The following is a 25,003-nucleotide window of genomic DNA, read 5'->3' on the forward strand; positions in this document are numbered from 1 at the left end:
ATTCATAAATCTGGTATTTGAATAGTGGTATATCAAAGTAATATGATTTGTATTTATGTTTTCTTACATTAAAATGCAATTATATCTTTTTAGTATAGGACCATCTATATACATTTTTTGTCCCCTTTATATTAGGTTTCTGGTCTTTTCTTCTGTTTAAAAGAGCTTTTTAGATCAGCAGATTATAACCATGCCTAGAGCAAATACTCTTTGATAATCTTAACAACTCTCAGTATTTATACTCTGCATCTCCTTTTGCCATAGTTGCTTCTTCTACCCTCTAAGCTACAAATTTAAAACAAAAATTTCTTCCATTTCAGCATTTGTCTATTGATGCTTATAGTGGTGTGTTTTTGTTTTGTTTTGTTTCTTGCCATGCAAAGTCTTTTTATTTTTTCTAAAATTTGATCATGGTTTGCAAGATTTTCCCTTTTCCCATATTATAAAGAAATTCACCCATATTGTCTTGTAATATATGTATATTTTCATAGTTTGCATCTATGCCTGGAATATATTTAGAGTATATTCTGGTATTTGGTTGGAAGATTCCGTGAACATTATCTCTTTCTAAATAACTATTCATTTCTTATAATACCATTTAAAAGAACCCTTTTCACTTTTATTCTGTACTAAATTTCCATTTTTTGGTCTGTAAATAGTAGTATCAACATTGAACTGAGTTTACCTGTGAATGACAAAGAAGAATGGAGTTTTGCAAAATAAGGAATCAAATTATTTTCGGTTTATTTAAAACTAGGTTCCCTAATTTGAACTATGTAAATAGTTGTTTTGGTTTTCTTTAACTATGCAAATAATTTTTAAATATAGCACAGAATAAAATGTATGAATTAATTTATTTATATTGTTACTTATTTGCCGTTTTGTAAATTCTTGCTGTTGAAATCATCAGCCCAGTTTTGCTCTCTTTTCATCAGCATCCAAGGGCAGGGCAGCTCACAGTTTCATGCTGAATTGCACTAGCACGAGAGTAGAAGATGGCCCCTGCTTCCTCAAGCTTCTTCCCTCTTAATAGTGTACTTAAAAAGAAAACTCAAAGAATGGGCTTTAGTTCCTTTCCCGAACTGAAGTTTCCATATGAAAGTCAAACAATCAATCATCTAATAAACAATCTGTCTTTGATACCAACCATGAACTGCTGTGCATACAAAAATCCTTTTTAAAATACTCACCAACCCAATTACTGGTGAGACTATAGACTGCTGACAACATCCAATTTACTAAGGCTAAGGAAGAATTCCTAAAAACTGTATCCTGTTTGTAACAATCTAAATACCTAGCAACTGGGAGGGCAGTCTTTTTCCTGCCAGTTATGGAACTAAGGAAACATTTTTTTTCCCCAATTTACTCCATAGTCTTTTCAGTATGTTAACTAGAGAGTTCCAAATGTTTCTGACATCCATTCTGCTTTGACAGGGACTTTGGTAGTAAGGAAGCTGTTGAGAATGAATAGTGTTCTAAATAGCCGATTTTATGTGACTAGTTAAAACAAGGGATGCAGAGCCAAACAAAATGAAAGGGATAGATTATTAGGAAGAATACTACTCAGGTGGAATCGATTTTGTCTGCCTGTTAAAACTCAGAAACACTGACTTGGGATCAACAAAACACTGCTGATTTCTGGTTGGGCCAACTTTTGTGTAAATGAACAGCCATCAGTCAATTGTTACCCAACAAGCCACAGAAAACACTATCAGCTTTGGAAATGGAAGATTGTGTAAATTTGTATTACAAATAGGGATAGCTTTTTTCTTACGGATAGTAAGGTTCATGTTCTCAAGAATATTTTTAGATGTTGAAAAAAAATTCCTTTTTATATTTCAAGAGTGACAAGAAACACTCTTGTTAATAATCTTAAAATATATCTGAATTCTAATTCATCTCTTGAGGTAGGTCTGAGTCTCATTTCTTAGTTTTGGTCTGGATGTCATACTTAGCAGCATTCATTAAGATCATTGAACTGAACCCCTTTCTTCAGTCAGTGAGTACACAGGACCCACATGAATGTGGACCAACAGAGCAACTCTTAATGGTGGACAGCCAAAATTTGTCTCCCTAGAATACTCTCTCCTCTAGCCTCCTGTGTCCTAAGGGACGAATCAGTATGGCCAAACGAATCAGTTTGGCCAATATGGACCTGTTCCAAGAGGTCAAAGGGAAGGCAGAACTTGGGATATTTACTTCCAGCATGGTCACCTGCTGCCTGCTTCTCTTAGTCAACCTCAGACCACAGCTTTGGTCAGAAGGCGTCTCCCCATGTAACCCTTTCTGTCCCTATCTCCTCTTAACTATTTTCTCTCCTTGTATCTGTATGACTAGGAGCCATAACATCACCTATATTACTTATACCTGTCCCCTGTTCTCTAGAGTACTGCCTTGTCCCTTGGGATTTCCATTTTTTGCCCCCACACCCTTTTGTAAACAGCCCATCATAAAAGACTCTTTAAACCTGACTGTCCCCTAGTTATCTCCTGGGACCCTGACTGCCTAAACCCTCTTTGAAAATTTCACAGAATATCCTCAAAGTATTGCAGGCATGTTTGTGGCACCTCAAGATAAGTCTGGAAGACTAGCAGATGCTAATAACATTTTCCCAAGTGGAGCAACTCTGTTTGGATAAAAAGCCAGGAACTGCCTCTTCTGGATAGGGCTTGAAGAGAAAGAGAAACAGAGGAGAGGGCTGAGCAGAATTGATGGTTTCACAGGAGAGGAGTGATACCATTCCTTATGGTAGTTGTAATGAAATGACATGTATGTTGTCTTCTAAAATATTTTAGAAGCCCCTTGGGAAATGTATTTGTAGTGAAGGGGGATGCCCTTTTATTGCAAACCAACCTACAAACTCCCACTGCACACTGACTTAATGAAAACTGATGGGCCATTAAGATGAAAAACAAGACACTATCTTTAGACTGATATGAGCTGTATATAATAGGAACTTAATGTATGCATGTTCATTGATTTTCTGGATTTGTAAACCTTCAATTGCAAATCACAATCTTTTTAATTTTGGATCAAATTTTTCACAGCTCATATAAAATCGAAACCCAAGTATTATACATTTATTTGTATAAAGAATAAGTATTTCCAACAGGTATTTTAAACAAATGCTGACTTTTATAGGCTTCTTCACTGAATAAAATAATTTAACTCTGATGATTTCAAGCTACTTTGGAAAAAAACGGAAGTGCACACAATCACAAAATATTGGCAGTGCATCATGGATTGACTGAGCTATCCAGCCTTTCTGGAGCATCTGGAATATATCTATTGCCTGACAAAGAGATTTACCTGAGGGCTGTTACTTCAGGTTATGATCACTTCTCAGATCCTATCAGAGCTTTGCCCTAGAAATTTGTGCTAGAGCATGTTGCATAGGTATTATTAACAAAGAAAGAAGGATCATAGACTTTGGAGATAGGCAGTCCTAAGTTTAAACCTGTACTGGGTATTAGCTCAATACCAGGGACTAATCTGTCTGGTTTCAGTTTTCATGTATATAAAATGGCAATATCTACCTCACTGGTTTGTTTTGAGGGCTGCGTGAGAATGTATGTAAAAACTGCTCAAAAAAAAAAAATCTGAGTGTGTAATGGCACAGCCACTTTGGAAGACACTTTGGCAGCTTCTGACAAAACTAAACATATTCTTAACATATGATTCAGCAATCACACTCCTTCATATCTACCCAAAGAAATTGAATACTTATATAGACATAAAAACTTGCACATGATGTTTATAGTAGCTTTATTCATAATTGCCGAAACTTGGAAGCAACTGAGATGTCTTTCAGTAGATGAATGAAGAAACTCATATATCCAGACAATGGAATATTATTAAGCTCTAAGAAAAAATGAGCTATCAAGCCATGAAAAGCCATGGAGGAACTTTAAATGTGTATCACTTAAGTGAAAGATGCCAATCTGAAATGGCTACATATTGTATGCTTTGCACTATAAAACATTCTGCAAGAGGCAAAACTATGGGGACAATGAAAAGATGAGTGGTTGCCAGAGGTGGGCAATGACAGGGGAGACGACTAGGCAAAGCACAAAGGATTTTTATGGTAATGAGCATTCTCTTACGATATTTCAGTGACGGATATATGTCATTACCAATTTGTCCAAATCCATAGATTGTTCAACATTAAGAGTGAGCCCTAAGATAAACAGTGGATTTCAGGTGCATATGATTTGTCAGTATAATATACGTCATTCTAGTGAATGATAATGGGGAAGATATATGTGTGTAGTGGGGGAATATATAGGAAATCTCTCAAATCTCCCTCTCAATTCTGTTGTAAACCTAATACTGCTCTCAAAAAAATACTCTAAATTTTTAAAAAAATAGTTATCTGCATCTCACTTCCATTAAATTATATGATCCATTTCTCCCTAACTCAGCAACATAATGTCAGAAGCCCTATTTCATGAGGCTGACTTTTGCTGAGATCTATAACTGCAGTATGTTTTATTTTTTTAGTATTTTAATGGCTTGTGAATTATGTGGAATAGAGCAATGTAATAGCATTTTTTCCAACCGCATGTGAATTGTTTATACATTTTCACATTCCTAAGTGTGATAATATTTCTGTTCCTCTATGACAAATCATTACCGTCAGCATTAACTGAGCAACTAATGACAGTAGGGCACTGCCTTTGATACTAAAGATACATGTTAATAATTTAACAGTACACTTATCTTCAAAACATTCATATAGAAAGGACAAAAGCATGCAAATCAGTGTAATTAGCACAGTGTAACTACCAAATTGAGAGCTACTGTGCGCCCGGCACTGTGCTTATTACAAGGGTCTTTTCATTTAATCTCAAACATTTTGATGAATTATTAGGTAATATTATTATCCTGATTTCATAGTTGCATGACCTAAAGCTCAAAATGGTTAGGTAACTTGCTCACGGAGTAAGAGATAGAGCTTTAATTTAAACTTTCAACTATTGTAATAGAATACATCCTCCCTAACAATACTAGTTCTGACACCGGGTGCAGACAATTAAGTGTTAGAACACTGCTACTCGATGTGTGATCGCATGTGATTCCTGTGCTGATTTGCAAAACATTTGTTATTGGTCCATAACAAAGTAAATACTGAAATTGAGAGTAAGCTTTTAGAAATGTTTAGAGCAAATTTGACAAAGTAATTTTTATGTCTATTAAATCTAATAGTGGGGATCCCTGGGTGGCTCAGCAGTTTGGCACCTGCCTTTGGCCCAGGGCATGATCCTGGAGTCCTGGGATCGAGTCCCACATCGGGCTCCTAGTGTGGAACCTGCTTCTCATTCCTCCTGTGTCTCTGCCTCTCTCTCTCTCTCTCTCTCTCTCTCTCATAAATAAATAAATAAATCTTTTAAAAAAAATCTAATAGTAAAAACTAATCAGTGCTCTGTATTGAATCTTTTATTATTTATTTTTATTGTGTTTGGCCAAAGTATTGCTCCATGGCTGATTGGAAATTTAAAAACAAAACAGGGACACCTGGCTAGCTCAGTTGGTAGAGCCTGCAATTCTTGGTCTTGGGGTTGTCAGTCCAAGCCCCACGTGGGTCCTCAAATTTAATAGGAAGGAAGGAAAGAGAGAAGGGAGGGAGGTGGAGAAGAAGAAGGAAGTAAGTAACCACTGATAACATCGTAAAGAACAAAACAGAACAAAAAAACACCCTAGTCCTTCACTACCAATAGTGTGAGATTCACTCTTCAAATCCAGAAGATTAGTGGGATGGGAAAGGGTTGGAAGTAAAGTAGGAATTATGACAGTGTTATGACAGTGTAAAGAGCTAATGATAATTGAGTACTTTGTGCCCATGACTGTGCTTCTCCCTCTCTGTCCACACATATACACACATACCGTATAAACTACACGTATGCCATACACATGTATATATGTACATACAGATGTATATACTATATATAGTGTATATATATAGTACCACTTATACATATATACATATATTTCTTTGTATGAAGTTGTCATTTAATATCTTTACAACAGCCCTAAAACTTTGAAGTAGATATCTACCGTGTCCATTTTACCTGATTATGTTCTGGATATTACTGCTAATATCTGCTGCTTTCCTCAGTGTTATTCTTTGCTAAAGACCAAACCAATGGAGATGCTCTCATTATCAGTGCTCTTTTGTGACTATCTGAGGCTGGAGAATAACTGTGCTTCCCCACTGCCCCCCCCCCCCCCACAATAAAACCTGTCACTTCTTTTCTCTTTTCTATATTTCAGAGGGTACTTGGTGGGAGGTTGGGAATAGCTGTGTCAGGGGCTTTGGGAGCGCCTCATCATACTTAGCTGTTCTAGTAACTGCTGCCCACTCTTCTTGGAATGAGTAAAAATGTTTTGCTGTGTGAGTGAAGAGTGCTGACTGAATTGATTTCATCACTTGTGTATTTCCTGGAGTTTGGTGAATTTATTAAAACAACAACAACAACAACAGTAACCACCAAGAAACTTGAGGTGAGGTGAGATGAATTTTCTAATAGGACCAGTGTGCTGAAAATGCATATGTTAAAGGCAGAGTGAAGGGAAGTAACTGTGTTGATTAAATAAACCTAATAATGTGCTACAGGGAAAAGGTGACCATAAATCCTCTTCAACGAATTTTTACCTTGAGTAGAGCACAGGTGAGCTTTTGAAAAAGTTTCCTGGTTACTGAATTGTATCTTTAAATGTTCTCTTTTTATAGATGTCTATTAGTGTAACACAATATACATAGAATGTAGCTTTGGAAAGAATAGATAGTATATTATCTCATTTGCTGACTGTATCTGAGAAAGTGGCAGAGTTAAGCTGTTCTTCAATATAGAAACTATTAGGAAGTGCAGGAGAGAATCAGAGGTAACATTGGCTTGGTTGTTGAAAAAGATTTGAATAGTATATAGGGATATTATGTTAAACACAAACATAAATGGGATATATTTTGTGTTTTAGTTCTCTTCTGGTGATGCTTCCACATAGTATTAATCCCTTTATTCCCATTTAATGTGTTTATATAGACATTGCTCTGTATCGAATTTCCATAGCAATTATCCTTGTTTGTGTAGCAATCTTAAATAATTATGGGAACAATTACTATTAGGAGAAACAGTCTCTGGCATACCCTTTTCAAACATGGTTTTATTTTCTCTACTGATTTTTTTTTTCTGTTTATAGTTTGTCTTTTTTTTTTTTTTCTTATGTTAACTTGCTTTTTTTTTTTTTAAGATTTTATTTATCTGAGAGACAGAGATCACAGGAGCAGGGGAGGAACAGAGGGAGAAAGAGAAGCAGACTCTCCACTGAGCAGTGAGCCTGATGCAGGGAACGATCCCAGGATCCTGAGATCATGAACTGAGCCAATGTCAGATGCTCAACCAACTGAGCCACCCAGGGACCCCTTAACTTCTTATCTTTTTTATGTGAATTGAAATAATAAGCATGTCTCCTCTCTGAAAAGCACTTCAGTGATTCCCAAACTGAGTGTGTCACATAAATGAAAGTGCTGTCAGTACTTCCCTAAGTAAACACATGATGATTCCATATTAATCAATGGTATTTTCTAGAATGGCACAATGAAAGTAATAGCCATGCTAAGGATTCTTATTGTCACCATGCAGTGCTTATGGCAAAGATTTAGTCCCATTTCTAAAACATTCACCCTAAGCTAATGCTGCTGTTTTCAACTAAAGCAAAGCCTGAATAAGTCAGGTAAAAAGTGGATTTTTTAAAAGCCCTACTCTATCTGTATTGGATTTTCGATTTTCTGTTATTGCTAAGTAATTGAGTGACTGCCCTTTCATATTAACTGAGCAAATCTGGCTTCTATTGGGGAGCCTGTCCACTCACCTATGCTGGAAAGACACCTCTTTGTTTTGCTTCTCTCCTTTAACACATGTTAACTGAGCTCACTGGTTCTAAAGCTTATTCATATGTGATGAATTTTCCTGGAAAATATGGTGCTTTTCACCACTATCCTGTTGATGATACTAACATTGAAATCACTGATCTTTAAATTTTTGTGTAAAACTAAATACTGGCTTATATTACTTTCCAAAATACATAAACAGTAGTAGGTATCAACATTTTGGGAAGAAAAAAGATGGGATAAAACTTATGAGAGACATTTCTCCTCATTAATTTTTTTCCTCTGACCAAAATAGAGAGATGATTGTATATGGAGTGGAATACTTGTTCCATTTCACAAAATTTCAGTTCTTGGTGGGAGCTTGAGACACAGAATTACTCTTTCATGTGTATCAAAATTACCAAGACGACTGGCCCAGCCTCTGCCCTCAAAGAGCTCATACTCTTGTAGGAAAAACTCACAAATGGCAAAACTCTAAAACAGTATGAAATTGCAGATGAAAGAAGGTCAAGCAGTGCTAGGTACTTTCCCATAGGCTGGTTTGTCAGAGCCTGCCAGGAAAAAGCACCTCTGTGAGGTGCTAGTGATACCAAAAAACAGTGAAGGTCTTTAGGATGTCAGAGTCCAGTAATGAAACAGTCTTGCCCACTAATTACAACTCAGAGTGGTAGGTGCACTGTATGTGTCAGCACTGAGAGGGAAGCACTTATTTCTGCCCAAATGGGTAGAAGACAGAGGGAATGATAAGTGAGATGAGCATTGAAAGGGTACTATTTCAACAAGCTCTTTGTGATTTTTCATCCCACTTTGTGGTTTAACTAGAAGATGCTGTGTCTTTCTGACTTACAGATATATCTCCTCTACACAGCAATCACGTTGCCTCAAGTTCACAACTTAGCATGGCCTGAACCCATGCTTCTCAGGCCTTAGTTATACAGATCATCAGGGAATCTTGTTAAAATGTAGAATCAGATCCAATAAGTCTGAAGTGGGGCTTGAGATCCTCAATTCTAACAACTCCCAGGAGATGGGATGCTGCTGATCCATGGACCACACTGTGAATGGCAAAGGCCAAGGTTTTAACTCGATATGAGAACCTTAGCAATTACCAAGTCACTCACTCAGTCACACTTCAGTTACATTTAAAGCCCCATCTTAAAATTTTGAAGAAAAATCTTCATGTAAATATGAAGACAGAAGTTGTCTAGGAGTATAATAAGAACAAGTATTGTGGGCAGCCTGGGTGGGTCAGCGGTTTAGTGCTGCCTTCAGCCCAGGGCGTGATCCTGGAAACCAGGGATCGAGTCCCGTTTGGCTCCCTGCATGGAGCCTGCTTCTCCCTCTGCCTGTGTCTCTGCCTCTCTCTCTCTCTCTGTATCTCTCTTGAATAAATAAATAAAATCTTAAAAAAAAAAAAAAAAAGAACAAGTATTGTGATTCTGATTACAGATTAGTGAGTGCTGTTCACTTGGCACACTGCTAAGGTCAATGGTCATGCTTTCCCCTCCTTACAACCACAGAGTGAAGTAAATACCATTTCCTCATTTTACAAACAATGGCAGAGGTTAAGTAACTTTACTCACTGCCACCTGGCCAGGACAAGGCAAGCTGTATATATCACCTAGGAAAAGAAACCCATGGACATACTCACTGATGGAGTCAGACCTAACCACCCAAAGTATTGACCAGAATTCTATTCTTAGGAGTTTTCACTCTGAGTGAACAGGGATTACTTCTTGAATTCTTGGTAGTTTTAATGTAATCCTAAAATGATGTTTTTGAAAACAGCATACACAAAAAAATAGCCTCCCAGGCCCCCCCAAAAAGCAAAAACTAGTTAGGATACAACTCTTTTTGTTTTTTTTTTCATTTCTTTTTATTTATTTATTTTTAAAGATTTTACTTATTTATTTGACTGAGAGAGAGAGCACATAGCAGTCAGAGGTAGAGGGAGAAGCAGGCTCCATGTTGACTAAGGAGCCCGATGCAGGGCTTGATCTCAGGCCCCCCGGGATCGTGACCTGAGCCAAAGGCAGACGCTTAACAGACTGAGCCACCCAGGCACCCCAGGATACAACTCTTTTTAGATAAACATGTCATGAGATGGGAAATGACACTGAAGGCTTGCTCTATCACACAGACAAATGCTGGCTTAGCTGAAGCAGAGTAGTTATCAGAAATTTTAAATTGAGGAGTGAGTTGTTTTCCTTCCCAGAGAAAATACATCACAACCAGGAATAAATATCTGTACGTAGTGAATTGCTTCCTTGTCCACCCCAGTGCTGAAGAAGGCCTTACAAATTTGGCTTATTTAGCAAATACCTTTTTGGGGCTAAACACTGAATCAACAACTATATGGCAAAACTGAATGCTTTCACTAAACATGAGAAGATGGCTGCAATTATAATGAAGTTTGATTGTTGGATAAGGAGTTGATTGTGGGTACTGTGAGTCACTTGAGACTCAGTGCATTTACATGTGATAAAAATTACAGTGTTAGTGGTGAAATGAAAAACCAAACTATTAGTCTTCTTTCTTCACTGAGTAAGTCTTTGTGTAGATCCCTGAGATAGGAAGATTCTACCCAATGGGTACAAAAATTTGACCACCCACCCTATGAGAAATGGTCTCTCAGCAAGAAGATAGTGATGGAAATCTTCAACATCTGTAGCCTGAAAACAGTGTACCATATCAGCTTTCTGGCAACATTAGGAACAGCTCTCTCCAGTACTATCTTGAGAGAGCTGTCACTTATTGAGTGCTTACTATATGTATGAAGATTTGTTCTGAGTATTTTACATATTCAATCCATTTGATGACCTTTACAGTAATAACGGTGTACTGATGTGTTCTATTATTATCAATCCCAATGGGACACTTTGGGAAAGGATAAAGAGCACTGTTCAAACTTGACAGCATTTCTTAGAGCTGTAGGAATTATAGGTAAAAAATTTGAAATCTCTGCCTTGGGAAAGTAGATTTTTTAAAAAGTAATCTGAGGAATCTGCATACTCACCATCAAAATAGTCAATATTTATGTGCATCTACTAATGATAAAAATTACTGCTAGATTCTAGGAAGGCCAACATATTTGAGATATCTATCTATCTATCTATCTATCTATCTATCTATCTATCTCCTTCCTCTTAAGAGTTTTATGATTTTATTGGGAAACAATATATAAACAAAAAAGGTGAATAGTATTAGTCTCAAGAACTGACAATAGGCTCTCTAAGATGGTAGAAACTGATAAAAACAGGGGTTCTCTTCCTCCTGACTGTATTTTGAAGAGAGTAGTTAGCTTGGGCAGCTCATTTCAAGAGTAGTAACTCTAGAACTAAGATATTCTCTCAATCTGGGGTGCCTTCGTGGCTCAGTCGGATAAGCATCCAACTCTTAGCTCAGCTCAGGTCTTGATCTCAGGGTCTTGAGCTCAAGCCCTGTGTTGGTGTCCATGCTGTGCATGGAGCCTACTTAAAAAAAAAAAAAAAAAAAAGATATTTTCTCAGTCTAACCATCCATGTAAAATTGAGGCCTCTGTACATCAGCCTCAACCTTTTTCAAACAGTTGTCCAGCCTCTATTTGAATGCTCAAGAATACTTGGCTTGATACCAACCTCACGGGTAAATGAAAGTCTTATCTGAGTAACAGACAGACTTTCCATATATGGAAGCAAGAGACTTAATTGCTTCTATTCGTCAATCCATCTCCTAACATTGGGATCTTACAAAGCAGATCTATATTCTCTCCTACACGACATCACTTCAAATATTAGAAGAGTATGATTCGGATTGTCTGTCTTCTTCATTAGCGCAAACACCTTTGTTCTAAAAGTAGTATTCTTATGAGACATTTTTGAGTGTTTTTTTTTCTCCTCCTTCTAGTCTTCTGAACATATTGCAATTTCTTTCTTAACTTCTGGCCAGAATTAAACATAACCATTCGACCAGCCCAGATAAGACCCATCATCGGCTTTAGAAAACCTGTTTTAGAAAGCATGCTTCCATTAATGCATTCTAAGTTTTCATTACCTATTTTATTTACATCGTACTATTGATTAATACTGAATTTATTGTCCAGTTAATCACCTAGAATTTTTCATGTGTTCCTTGTAAGCCATGCTTTCTCTCATCCTCATCTTACAAAGTTTTTTCAGATCCAAGCTCATATCCTTATATTTATCTTTTAAATTTCATCTTGTTTTATTTTGTTCATTGCTCAAACTGTAAAGATTTTTATTTGAGATATAATTGACATATAACATTGTGTAAGTGTAAAGTGTACAAGTGTTGGTTCGATACATTTATAAATTGCGATATGATTACCACTGTAGCATTAGCTCATACCTCCACCATGTCACATAATTATCATTTCTTCTATGTGGTGAGAAGATTTAAGGTCTAGAAACTTAGCAACTTTGAAGTATATAATACGGTATTGTTAATAATTAGCACAGTGCAACTGATGTCCAGAACTTACTCATGTTCTAACTGTAATTTTGCATCCTTTGACCAGCATCTCCCCAGTTCTTCCACCTTCAGTCCCTGAACTACCATTCTACTCTGTTTCTACAAGTTCAGCTTTTTTAGATTCCACATATAAATAGCAGCATACAATATTTGTTTTTCTGTCTGCCTAGACATGTTGTTACAAATGGCAATATTTCCTTCTTTCTCATGGATGAATAATATTCCATTTTACATATATATATATACACATATATGCATAGAATTCATAGAGAATATAGATGAGTAGAATATTATATTCCATCTATAATATAGATTCTATCTATATTATAGATGCACACACACATTTTCTTTATCTATCATCCATTGACAAATATTTAGGTTGGTTTCCATATCTTGGGTAGCATGAATAATGCAACTACAATGAACATGAGAGTTCAGGTATCTTTTCTATATCCTTTTTTATTTGCTTTGGTCATATATCCAGAAGTGAGATTGCTGGATCAGATGGTAATTCTAGTTTTAATTTTTTGAAGAACCTCTATACTGTTTTCCATAGTGGCTAAATCAATTTGTATTCCCACCAACAGTGCATGACTTCCCTTTTCTCCACATACTCAACAATACTTATTTTTTGACTTTTTGTTAATAGACAATGTAACAGGTATGAAGTGATATCTCCTTGTGGTTTAGATTTGCATTTCCCTGGTAACTAGTAATGTTGAGCATCTTTATATGTACATGCTGGACATTTGAGTGTCATCTTTGGAAAAATGCCTATTCAGTTTCTCTGCTCATTTTTTTTTTTACTGCTTTGTTAATTTTTTTATTGAGTTACATGAGGTCTTTATATATCTTGGAAATTAACCCCTTTATGAGATACATGGTTTGCAAATACTTTGTCTCATTCTGTAGGTTGCCTTTTCATTTTGGTGATTATTTCTGTTGCCATGCAAAAGCTTTTATATATTTGGAGGTAGTCCCACTTGTTGATTTTTACTTCTGTTGTGTAAAGATGGTTTTGATCATTGTATGTGATCCTGCACAAGGGAAAAAAAGCAATGTGAAGTAACTGTGACCAGGTGGAAATGAGATTAAAAAAAAAAGAGAGAGAAAGAAAGAAATAAGATCAGATGTCCTTCTTGCTTCTTGGAAGATACAACTAATGCCCAACAACAACAAAAAATACCTCCCTCATCACTACCTCAGATTTATGGGTTTACCTCGCTAGTAAATTTGCCTAAGCTTTGAGGGGGGAGAAGTGATAATGCTAAGGATTAATCTTTATTCCATAACAGCTTCCCCAGCACCTCACTATAAGAACTAAATGAAATGTTTTCCAAGGTGGCCAGTATGAGAGGAACAGTCTGGGAGACCACTCACTACACGTGCTCCCAGCCTTGCTATGTCCCTGGGTCATGGGCTCTTCCAGGGCCACACAGCTCAGAGTATGAAGTCCCAATTTCATGCACAAGTATGTACTTCTCTGTAAAGGAGAAACCGATTTCCCCACCTCATTCTCCTTTATCCTGTGAAATTAAACAGTTTCTTGACAGTCTGTCTCCCTAGGGAGTTTGAATGGAGGAAAAAAGAATTGGCCTCCACATTATCAAAAGTGTTTGAGTTTTAGTCCTTGGTTATGCACTCTTTTGTAAAAATTTTTTCTTTTTTCCTTTATGACATTAAAAAAAATTTGTTTTGCTTAAAATTAGAATCCATTAACTCTACAGAAGAAAACTATGACAGTTACACAGATTTTCCCTTCTGTATTTACAGATAAACTCCAGTGACTTTTCTTAAGCACCATTGTTTAGAAGGACACACAGGAAGTAGATGCAAGTAAGGTTTTTGGGATGTGAATAGCCGCTGGCCGCTGTTCGCCATGCCCATTCACCCAAAGAGAGTGCTGTCACTAAGTAGCTCTCTAGAAAGTTTTTCTTCCCCACCATGTGTCACTAAGTAGCTCTCTAGAAAGTTTTTCTTCCCCACCCTGTGTATAATTCTTTGAACAGTGCAGCTATGTAGCAAAATATGACAACAGACTGTTTTTCTTATATATAGTTATATGCCAGGCAGCCCAGGAGAAGGTTAGACTCCAAACACAGTTGATAATAATACGGAATATAAATATGGAACTGCTGATATTCCGGGATACATACAGATCAATCAGAGAAATAGAAGCAACCTGCTCCAAATGGTATGGGTACTTACAGAGGAAAAAATCAGTGAGTAGTAATTTTTTTTTTTTTGCCAGAAGGAAAATGCTTATGACACAACACACACAATTACCTCAGAAAAGCACAAAGAAGGCATTAGCCTGTGATTTTTTCCTAATGAGCCAAAGGACTTAGGAAACAGTGAAAAGTCCTACAAATCTAACAATTATTTGAACTCCTCTTCAGCGTTTTATACCACAACATTGCTCCCAACAGGGCATTTCTCTATAAACTTTCCAAAATTGGGTATTTAACAGTGACAAAATGAAGGTATTTAATTCTCAAGAAGGTGATTAAATCTTCCTGCAAACTGGTGGGATAAGATATAGATAAGGACCTTTGTCTGGTAAAAAGCTGTATTGTATTTATGTGTGTGTGTGGGGGGGTGGGGGGTGTTTCTGAAGACAAAAATTAAATACAGAAAGTACAAAAGATAATAAAACAAATACTCCTGGGTGCAGTTATCCAATTAAACAAATATTAATAATTTGTTATTGCTTCAGGTCTTTGTAAAGGAAATGATCAGATAAAGTTAAAAATCCCTTCTTTTCCTATCACATTTCCATCATTATACCCCAGTAGTCATGGATCTAGTTCATGTTTTATTACTTTACTATATATATTATCCAGAAGTAAATAAAAGGTATTGTTTTGTATACTTACAAAAATTACATTAATAATACAAGCTGGTTTTTTAAAAATATTCTGCAGCTATTTTTTCATTCAATGTTATTTTACAATCTCCCTGTTGAATCCTGTAGATCTAAGTTATTCATCTTAAGTGTTGTTTTATAGCATCCTATAACGAGATCCCCATTTTTATTCATTATTGAAAGGATGAAAATACAGATTGTCCCATTTAAGGAATTAGAAATATTGTATTTCATATCTTCATATACATATGTCAGAGCTTCTCCAGTGTATAAACATGAGAGTGGAATTTGTTAGCTACTTTGTTATGTAGCCAGTATTATTCTTCAAAATGATTGTATGAGAGCTTTTTGTTTACCCACATCCTCTCTCAAAATTGGTGCCCTGTGACTTTTTAACTGTGGGGAAATTAGCTATGGAATAATTGTTTTATTTGAATTTCCCTGATTACTAGTTCTGAGTATATATTAATCTAATTTGGGGCATTTGTATTTTCCTCTGCTGTAAATTGCCTGCACATCTCCTTTGCCCATTTTTCTATTAGGTTACTTGTATTTTTCAGTTGTGATGTGTTACTTATATTTTACAGGTAATAATCCTTTGTATCCTCTAGTCTGGTTCTTATTTTTCCCTTATGTGATCCTTATTTGTTCAAAGGTTTTTGATAAACTAGACTATATCAAAAATAATATTTTCCTTTCTGGCTTGGGCTCATAAATTCTTTTCCCACCCTGAAACTATAAAAGCATTTTTCTATATTTTCTTGTCAGAGTTTTGTAATTGTTTGTAACATCCAACCCTAATTCATCTGAAGTTTATTTGCATGTGTATGTGTTATAACTTAAGAGATGTAATTATCATATAGAAATCTAATGTATCAATACTATGTACTGAAATTTTTTTTCTGAATGATAATGGAGGTGTCCTCTAACTTAAGCATGATTGCATATGTGCCTGACTCTGTGTCTCAACTCTATACAAATTCCATAGTACTGATCTATTTATGTATTCCCATGCCAATGACATGTTGTCAAAATTATTATTTTATGTCATTGATATACTATCCCCCTTGTTCTTGTTTTCAGAAATATCTTGGTTAATTTCTGCCCTTTATTCTTCCATGTAAATTTTATTTTATTTTTTCTTTTTTTAAGATTATTTATTTATTTATTCATGAGAGTTCCATGTAAATTTTAGAATCCCTTTGTTGAGTTCTATGAGATTCAATTAGAATTTTTATTACACTCATATTGAATTTATGGGATAATTTGTGACAGTTAACATTTTGAAGATATTTCATTTCCCCACTTGAGAAAATAACCTTCTCTATCCAGGTGTATCCTATGTTTTTTGATAAAGTTTTGTAGGGATCCTTGGGTGGCGCAGCGGGGATCCCTGGGTGGCGCAGCGGTTTAGCGCCTGCCTTTGGCCCAGGGCGTGATCCTGGAGACCCGGGATCAGATCCCACGTCGGGCTTCCGGTGCATGGAGCCTGCTTCTCCCTCTGCCTGTGTCTCTGCCTCTCTCTCTCTCTCTCTGTGACTATCATTAAAATAATAATAATAATAATAATAATTTTAAAAAAATAAAGTTTTGTAATATTTTCATAAAGTTCTCAAACAACTTGTGTTAGAAATATTGTCAGTTGCTTTTTCATTTTTTATAATTCATTTGAATGATGTCTTTCTTTCTTGGATATATTCTAATTAGTTTTTGGTAGTATATTAGAAATATGTTGATTTTTGAAGCTTGACTTGGTATCCTTCTTGAACCATCACTAATATCTTTATTGAATCTCTTGGAATTTCTTTGTAGACAACCATATCACTCTAAATATTAAAATTTGTGTTTTCCTTTCCAATCCTTATTTACTTTTTCTTATTTGATTGCAATGGCTAGGAAATTAATAATTTTCAGTGTTAGGTGTGATAGTTGACTGTCTTTTTCTTATCATTAATGAAATTGCTTATAAAATTCACCAATCAACAAACATTTTTGTGTTATCTGCTATGTACCAGGCATTATTACAACAATGAACAAAATAACAAAAATCTTTACTTTCATGGAACTTATTTTCTAGTTAATTAGACAAACAAGGGTGAATAGGTCATGCTTGAGAAGGGAGGTGTGTTTTTAAATAAGGTAGCAAGGAAGGTTCCACTCAATGTAACATAGGAGTAAGGATGAAGTCAAGCACTGAGTACAGAACAGTCAGTGCAAAGGCCCTGACACATGATTGTACCAGGCATGGTTGAGGAAAAGCAAGGAAGCCATTGTGGTTAAACAGAGTGAGTGAGGAGGAGAGAAAAGGAGATGCATTCAGAGAAATGAATGATGAAGGACCAGGCATTGGCTTTGACTCCGAATAAGATGGGAAGCCGCTGGAAGATTTAGAGCGGATCTGGGTGGAAGAATCTTTGCTGAAATCATCTACTTATGCTTTAGAAGGTGCACTTTGGCTGCTGTGTTGAGACAAGAACGGCATGGAATAGAGAGAAGTAGTGAATGAGTAGTAGAATGAGATGAGGAGTAGTGAAAAACAGAAGGGAGTGGAAGGGAACAGTTAATAGGGCTTGCATTTACCGATTTACTGTGAGGGTCTGAATGAAAGAGAGGAGTCCAGGATGATTCCACAGGTTTTCGTTTTTGTTTTTTTCTTCTTTGGTCTGAGTAAATAGGTAAGGCTTTTCATTTTCTGAAAGTGGAAGAATTGTGGGAGGAACAGGTTGGTGGAGGAGGAAAGAGTGTCAGATTGAAACGTGTCTGCGATGGCAAGTTGAGAAAGTCAAGGGGAGACGTCAGGTGGGTAGTTGGATCTATGAATCCTGAATTCAGGAAAATCATTTTTACTGGACTTCTAAATTTGAGATTCTGAACAGGCAATAGATAGGTCCAGTAAAAGTCTAATGAGTTCATAAAAAAAAAAAAAATGACAGAGGAGAGTTGTAGGGAGAGAGTATGAGACGGGAGAGATGAAGGAAAAAACAAAATAGACTGTGATGTGACTCATGAGATAGAAAGCAAACAGGTGAGTGTGGTACCCAGGAAGGCAGGAGAAGAAAGCATTTCAGAGGATGGAGTGATCACTGTGTCACAGGTACTGATTGGCTTGGAGATTTTGATAAAAGGACTCTTAGATTGAACAATCTGGGGACATTGTGATGCATATAAAAACAGTGTTAGTGGAGGGAAGGGCAACGCTTCTATTTCCCTAATTTATGTCATCTTAAATTTATTCCTAGACTGTTCTAAACAGAGAAACATGAGATCTTACTTTAGCTAGTCATTAAGTTCAATATCATACTTTATCAATTTCAGTACTTTGATATTTGTCTCTGACTTTGTTTTCTTCTGATTGAAGTAGGTTTTATACCTGATAACCTTTTAACTAGAAATGCTACAAGAACATAGAAGCAAGCATTTGCCCATGAAAAAAAAAATTAAAAGATTTTATTTATTTATGAGAGACACACAGAGGGAGGCAGAGACATAGGCAGATGGAGAGACAGGCTCCCCACAGGGAGCCCGATGTGGGACTCAGTCCTGGGATTGGGGATCACAACCTGAGCCAAAGACAGAGATGCTCAACGGCTGAGCCATCCAGGTGCCCTGAAAAATTTTTTGACTATATCCCTTACATGATGAACATAGAATGTTTTTAATACATATTTTATTCTCCAATTTAGAAAAATTAGTGCTTGAAGACATAATTTTTGAAGCATGAGCTCACAATACCAAAATAATTCAAAGTACATTATGGTTTTAATAAGTATTGCTGTCGGTTACACATGACATTGTATGTATGTTATTTACATACATGGCATATTTATGAAAAACATCATGTAGTAGAATTCATTTCTTTTTCTATTAAGTCATGCTATATCTGATATTCTTTTACTCAAATAAAGCTTTATTTTTTTATCCTCAACAAAGTCCTAGGTCAGGATTGGTCAGTTAAAATAGGTGACAACTCATTTGGCCACCTTTGTAAGGTCACAGGTATCAACACATCCTGTACCTCAATATTTTTCTCATTTGCCATGATATATACATCCCACCAAAGTAATTTCCCTGGATTTGGTGACTTTTTATCTTTCCACATTACCCTACTGAATGAAAACAGATCTGAGGTGGTGGAGGGAAGGGAGGTATTGTCTTTGCGACTGGGACATGTAACAGAGAAAAAGGCACTTTGCCAATATGATCAGGCTCCAGCCCCTGGAGGGAAAAGTCAAACATACCAAGAAGAAGACGCAGTGCCTTGAAAAAAGCTAAGAGAATACCAAAACACACTTGATCTTCCTCACAATGTTACATAGTTAGAAACTTTGCAACCTGCTTTGTAAAACTCAGTGAACCTGACTGTAAACACCAGTGGAGAAACAAGTTATGTACCCCTGCTACAGTCATTTAAAAGTGTTCACCAAGGAAAGTGGATGAAATCATTCTTGAGTAAAGAAAGAAGTTAAACATAAATCTTCCAACCTTGTCTTATTTACCTTACCAACTGATTTTGATTATGTGGCAATGTTGTGGGGGGTTTTGTTTTTTGTTTTTTTTTTTAAGATTTAATTATTTATTCATAACGAACACACAGAGAGAGGCAGAGGCAGAAGGAGAAGCAGGCTCCCCATGGGGAGCCCGATGGGGGACTGGATCCCAGGACCCAGGGATCACGACCTGAACCAAAGCCAGGTGCTCAACTGCTGAGCTACCCAGGCGTTCCTGCATGGCAACAACGTTGTTATGATAATTTTATGTAGCAGATACTGGTGGAAGTTTGTCCCTGAAGTTTGTAAGATAGTCTCCTAAATTTTTTTTTAAGATTTTATTTATTTATTTGACAGAGAGAGAGAGAGCGTGCGCGTGTGAGAGGGAGCAACAGAGAGCCTACAAGCTGGGGGAGTGGCAGGCAGAGAGGGAGGGAGGGAGAAGCAGGCTCCCTGCTTAGCAGGGATGAGGGCTAGATCCCTGGGTCCTGGGATCCATGACCTGAGCTGAAGGAGATACTCAACCAACTGAGCCACCCAGGCACCCCATAAAAAAATTTTTTTTGAGAATTTTTAATTTGACTGCTAAAGTTATTTGTTTTTTTTTTCTTTCTCTTAATTTATCTCCCATCCCAATTAAATTACTGTTCCCTTCAGTCTAGGCACTGTATCTTTCTTTTAGTTTTTTCATACCTTTTGTTTTCTCTCTTCTTTCAGCCAGTTGGGTTCGAAAGTAGCTGAAATGCGAAAAAGACAGCAGTCACAAAATGAAGGAACACCTGCTGTGTCCCAAGCGCCTGGAAACCAGAGGCCCAACAACACGTGTTGCTTCTGCTGGTGCTGTTGCTGCAGCTGCTCCTGGTATGTGGCACTCTCTGTAGGATAGCACCCCTGAGCTAGCTGGGGGCTGACTACAGTGAATTTGCATGTTCATTCTTGGATCTCCTTTTCCTCCTTCACAAGTAGGAATTATTGGAGACCATCATTGGAAATAGAATATTTCCCCAGAAACTACATTTAAATTGAGAATAAGGTAAACAATGAAAACTTATTTGATATCCTGTTTTTCTCTATCCACACATCTTAAAGAGATGGTAAAAATAAGATTATGGTTATATACTTATTTAACCGTACACAATATTCTCCAGGGTTCCAGAAGGTACAGGGACATTAAGATAATATCTAGCAGTACTGTACATTGCATTCAATGTCGTGTTTTAGTTATATGCTGTTTCACAGGATATTGATCATTCAGTTACAGAGCCACAAAACTGTGAGTCAGGGTGGCACTCTCAGCCACACACACCTGAAAAAGGACAGAGAAAGAAGTACCACAGACCCATATCCACAAATCTAAAAGGCCAGGGCTATGATGGGCATAAAGTCAGTCAACTAGTTTCTGAACTTACAGCTGGTGAACATGCTTTCCTTTGTGATTTTATCACTGACACGTTCTGTAACATCATACACAGTTTTAAACTCTATTTGGTTTCCTCATTGGCAAAATGATGAAGTTAGACAAGCTGATTCCCAAGGTCCTGTGTAGTACTAAATGTCCATGATGCAGGCACCTCAGAAAACCTGCTCCAGTTCCAAATTCCCCAAGTGCCTTCCAGTAAGAAAATCAGTGACTCACAGTCTTAAAATTTATATGGATGAGATTCTCCAGGGGGATGCAGGACTTAATGAAGACTTTCCATAGAACCATAAGTTTTGGGATCCTTTAAGATCCAATTCACAGGGACACCTCTGGGCCTCCTGGGCCTGGGTGGCTCAGTGGTTGAGCATCTGCTTTTGGCATAGGTGGTGACCCCGGGGTCCTGGGATCGAGTCCTACATTGAGCTCCCCACAGGGAGCCTGCTTCTCCCTCTGCCCGTGTCTCTGCTTCTCTCTCTGTGTCTCTCATGAATAAATAAATAAAATGGTTTTAAAAAAATCCAATTCACAAGTGGATCTTCTGAATTAGTTAGTGGTCTTCTGGATCTCCCTGACTTATGTCAAAACTCTGAAGAAAGACCCAAAGGCTTGAATCATCTTCTTGTATATGATCTCTACAGTTATTGGTATTATTTGGTGGCATAATATTCTATCACTGTAGCCAAAATAGATGAAACGTGTTACGCTTAGTGGTAGTATTGGTGTTGAACAAGCTCTATCCCTTCTAGGAAACTTCATTTCCAAAAAACCATCAGACATTTTAGTAACTTGGAAGGTTTAGTTTTTATAAATATCAAAATTGCTTCCCAGGTGATGATTCTTTGTTAAGGAAAGTCATAAGTGACTCCTTTTCTTTCATTTTTAAGCCTTAACTATTTCAGGTGGAGGAAATAGAGTTCTAGAAGAGGGAAATATTTCAATAAAATTGTGAATATTTTTTCCTTTATCACTCCTAAAGAGATCATTTAACTTTGGTCCGAATCCATGAAGTAAAGCGTAATGCCTTAATATGGTGGTTTGGAAGTCAGACTGCCTGACTCATGCTCGCTATCTGTTTGACTTTCAACAGGTTATTTTAATGTCCTCAAATTCCTCATATATCAAATTACAGTCATAAGAATCCCTACTTCATCAGGTTGTTGTACATTAAATGAAATAAAACACAAGCTGAAAACAGTGCCTGACACATTGTATGCATCTAAGAGATAGCTCACTGGGGGCACCTGGGTGACACAGTCAGTTAAACGTCCTACTCTTGGTTTTGGTTCAGGTCATGATCCCAGGATCATGAGATTGAGCCCTGCATCAGGCTCTGCACTCAGTACGGAGTCTGCTTGGGATTCTCTCTCCCTCTGTACCTTCCCACCTCTGCCTTCGTGCTCTCTCTCTTTCTTTCGCTCTCATTCTCTCTCTTGCATTAATTAGCTCACTGGATTATAGAACACTTCATATTGGAGAAAATAAAATCTTAAAGAGGAGCTCGCTTGAAATAATGTATATGTATTTTTTAAAGATCTACTTATGAATATAGTATATAAACTAATCTTCAAAAGGAAAGCTAGTTTATTTTAGATTCTATATGAGACATCCCAAATATATTGTTACATAGTGTTGGAGATTATGTTTCTATTTCTCATTTGTACTATGGCTATGTTCCAGGAATCAGTATATGATTTTATTTACCTGCCAAAATTTATTTCTGAATTGCTTCAGGATTATAACATCAAAACAGATATGGAGGGCAGCCCCGGTGGCGCAGCAGTTTGGCGCCGCCTGCAGCCTGGGGTGTGATCCTGGAGACCCAGGATCAAGTCCCACATCGGGCTCCCTGGGTGGAGCCTGCTTCTCCCTCTGTCTGTATCTCTGCCCCTCTCTCTCTGTGTCTATGAATAAAAAAATAAAATCTTTAAAACAAAACAAAACAAAACAGATAAAGAGTATGGAAGTTGTGTTGCGCTATATTCATTTGCTTGTCAAACACCTATTTGGCGAGATTTCCTTTTTTTTCCTATCCTGCATATATTTAGTGAGACTTGTTTTTATTAATCTTAAAGAACACACTAACAAAACATTCAGTATGAGCTCATGAGCATGAGATTGTCACAGAACACGGACTATGTATGGAAAACAAAACAGCTTTTGGAAGCTGCATGAACTCTCCACACCTCTGAGTTGATGCCTATTTGAGCTTAAAACATTTGGTGCACTGGATGAGGGCTCTGTGTTTGTTAGCAATGAGTCATGGGTGCCTGAGTCTAAGCCATAAAGCACACAGTCTATAAATGTATAAACTCTTCCATATATGATAAATCAGAGGTAATTTCTAATGTAAACAACTTGAAAAAAATGAGAATAAAATCGTCTTGAACTATGAATTCTAATTGTGACAGTGTTATCTCATTGCAAATGAGAATCTCCTTAATAAATGCATTTTGAAAATATCATTTTTCTATTTTGGGTTTAAGAAAAAATATTTAAAGCCTTATTAGAGTGGGAAAACAAAAGAAATAAATGTTCCTCAAATTTTCCAGGCTAGGTCAGAGGAGCAGAATAGAAAGAAACACTAAAAAATGTTAAACTTAGGGACCAAAATAAAGTTAGAAATCAAAATAGGAAGTAACTATCATTTGTAAAAAGGAGCAGTTGTCACGTAGCTGATTTCTCCTCCTTTTAAGGAAATAAAATGCTAGGAAAATAAATTTCTATATCGAGTAATAAATACAAAACCTCACCCTGGCCTTCAATGTTATGGATCTTTTCAACATCATAGTGTTAACCTCAAATTTGCATTTATCTTTCATAGTTCAGCATCAGCTCCTCTCCCATATTTAAACTTAACCGTGTCGTAATAAAATGACCACTGTGCTTTTGGGGGTGGGGGATGATACAGAGATTAAGTACAAAACTGCTGAATATTTCCACGGTTTCCTTCCAAAGTCTAAAAAGTTGAGACTTAATCTGTAATGACTTGTTAAGCCAATCTGTTCTCTGTTCCTTTCAAGGAAACACTTCTGTCTTCAGATCAGTCTACTTCTCTTTTCTCCCCACAGCCTTACATTTCAAGGGGAGAAAACAAGGGAATGTGGTTTAGAGCATGTTAGTTGTTGTAACATGAATGAATCACGGAGGTCTCTGAGTTTTGGCCACAATATAAACCCTGTTTAAACTTACAAGTCCTTCTATATGTGGGACTAAGCTTAGCTACTGACCAGAAGGAAAGAGGATTTTGTCAAGACTACTTGTCTAACGGTTCAAGGCTGCCACTATGAAAACTTAATATTCCTTTTATGTCTGGATTCATACAGAGGTAGTTAACCCTCTTCCCTTTTCTTGATGAGAAAGAAGTCTTTGAAAGATGTGGGTTCCCCACCAAACTGCCATCGCTAGGACAGTAGGGGGCAGTGAGGCCCCTGCCACACAATGCACTTTAGATGGCACACTGTGTGCCATCTCAAAGTAGAAACTGCTGTGGGCTCCTGAAAGCAAAGTGCCTCAAGAAGGAAATGGAAAGTAGAGCCTTCAAAATTTATGTCAAGCTTAAATCTATTTCCAAATTGTCCCATGATCTCTCTCCTAACATCAGAGGTTATGTTAAAATGTTTTTCAAAGAAATCTTTAGGTGCTAATCCATCCCTTTTTTGATTTCTTGTTTTCCTGGTTGTGTCCTATCAAGCAAGACAGATTTCCATGGTCAACCATGAAAAATCAGAACTCAAGAGACATCAGCTCTCATCTCTCCAGAATGGTCCTATTGACTTCTTATGCCGTGTGGTGGAGGTGAGGGGATGACTCCACGGGGTCTGGGGCTGGGATCTGCAGCCCTGGGCTCTCTGCCTCTGGTTTCCAAAGGAATG

General features: G+C 37.0%; 1 protein-coding gene across 2 annotated transcripts in view; it reads left to right on the forward strand.

The window, feature by feature from the left end:
• RGS17 (regulator of G protein signaling 17) overlaps positions 1 to 25,003 on the forward strand; it is a 91,857-nt gene that overhangs the window by 40,669 nt on the left and 26,185 nt on the right. For both annotated transcript variants that reach the window (XM_025998023.2, XM_025998022.2), the window contains one exon: positions 20,429 to 20,572. In XM_025998023.2, coding sequence (XP_025853808.1) covers positions 20,454 to 20,572 — 119 coding nt within the window. In that variant the 5' untranslated portion in view covers positions 20,429 to 20,453. The remainder of the gene's footprint in view (positions 1 to 20,428; positions 20,573 to 25,003) is intronic.

Source organism: Vulpes vulpes, chromosome 1, assembly GCF_048418805.1.
Source record: "Vulpes vulpes isolate BD-2025 chromosome 1, VulVul3, whole genome shotgun sequence".
Taxonomy (NCBI): Eukaryota; Metazoa; Chordata; class Mammalia; order Carnivora; family Canidae; genus Vulpes; species Vulpes vulpes.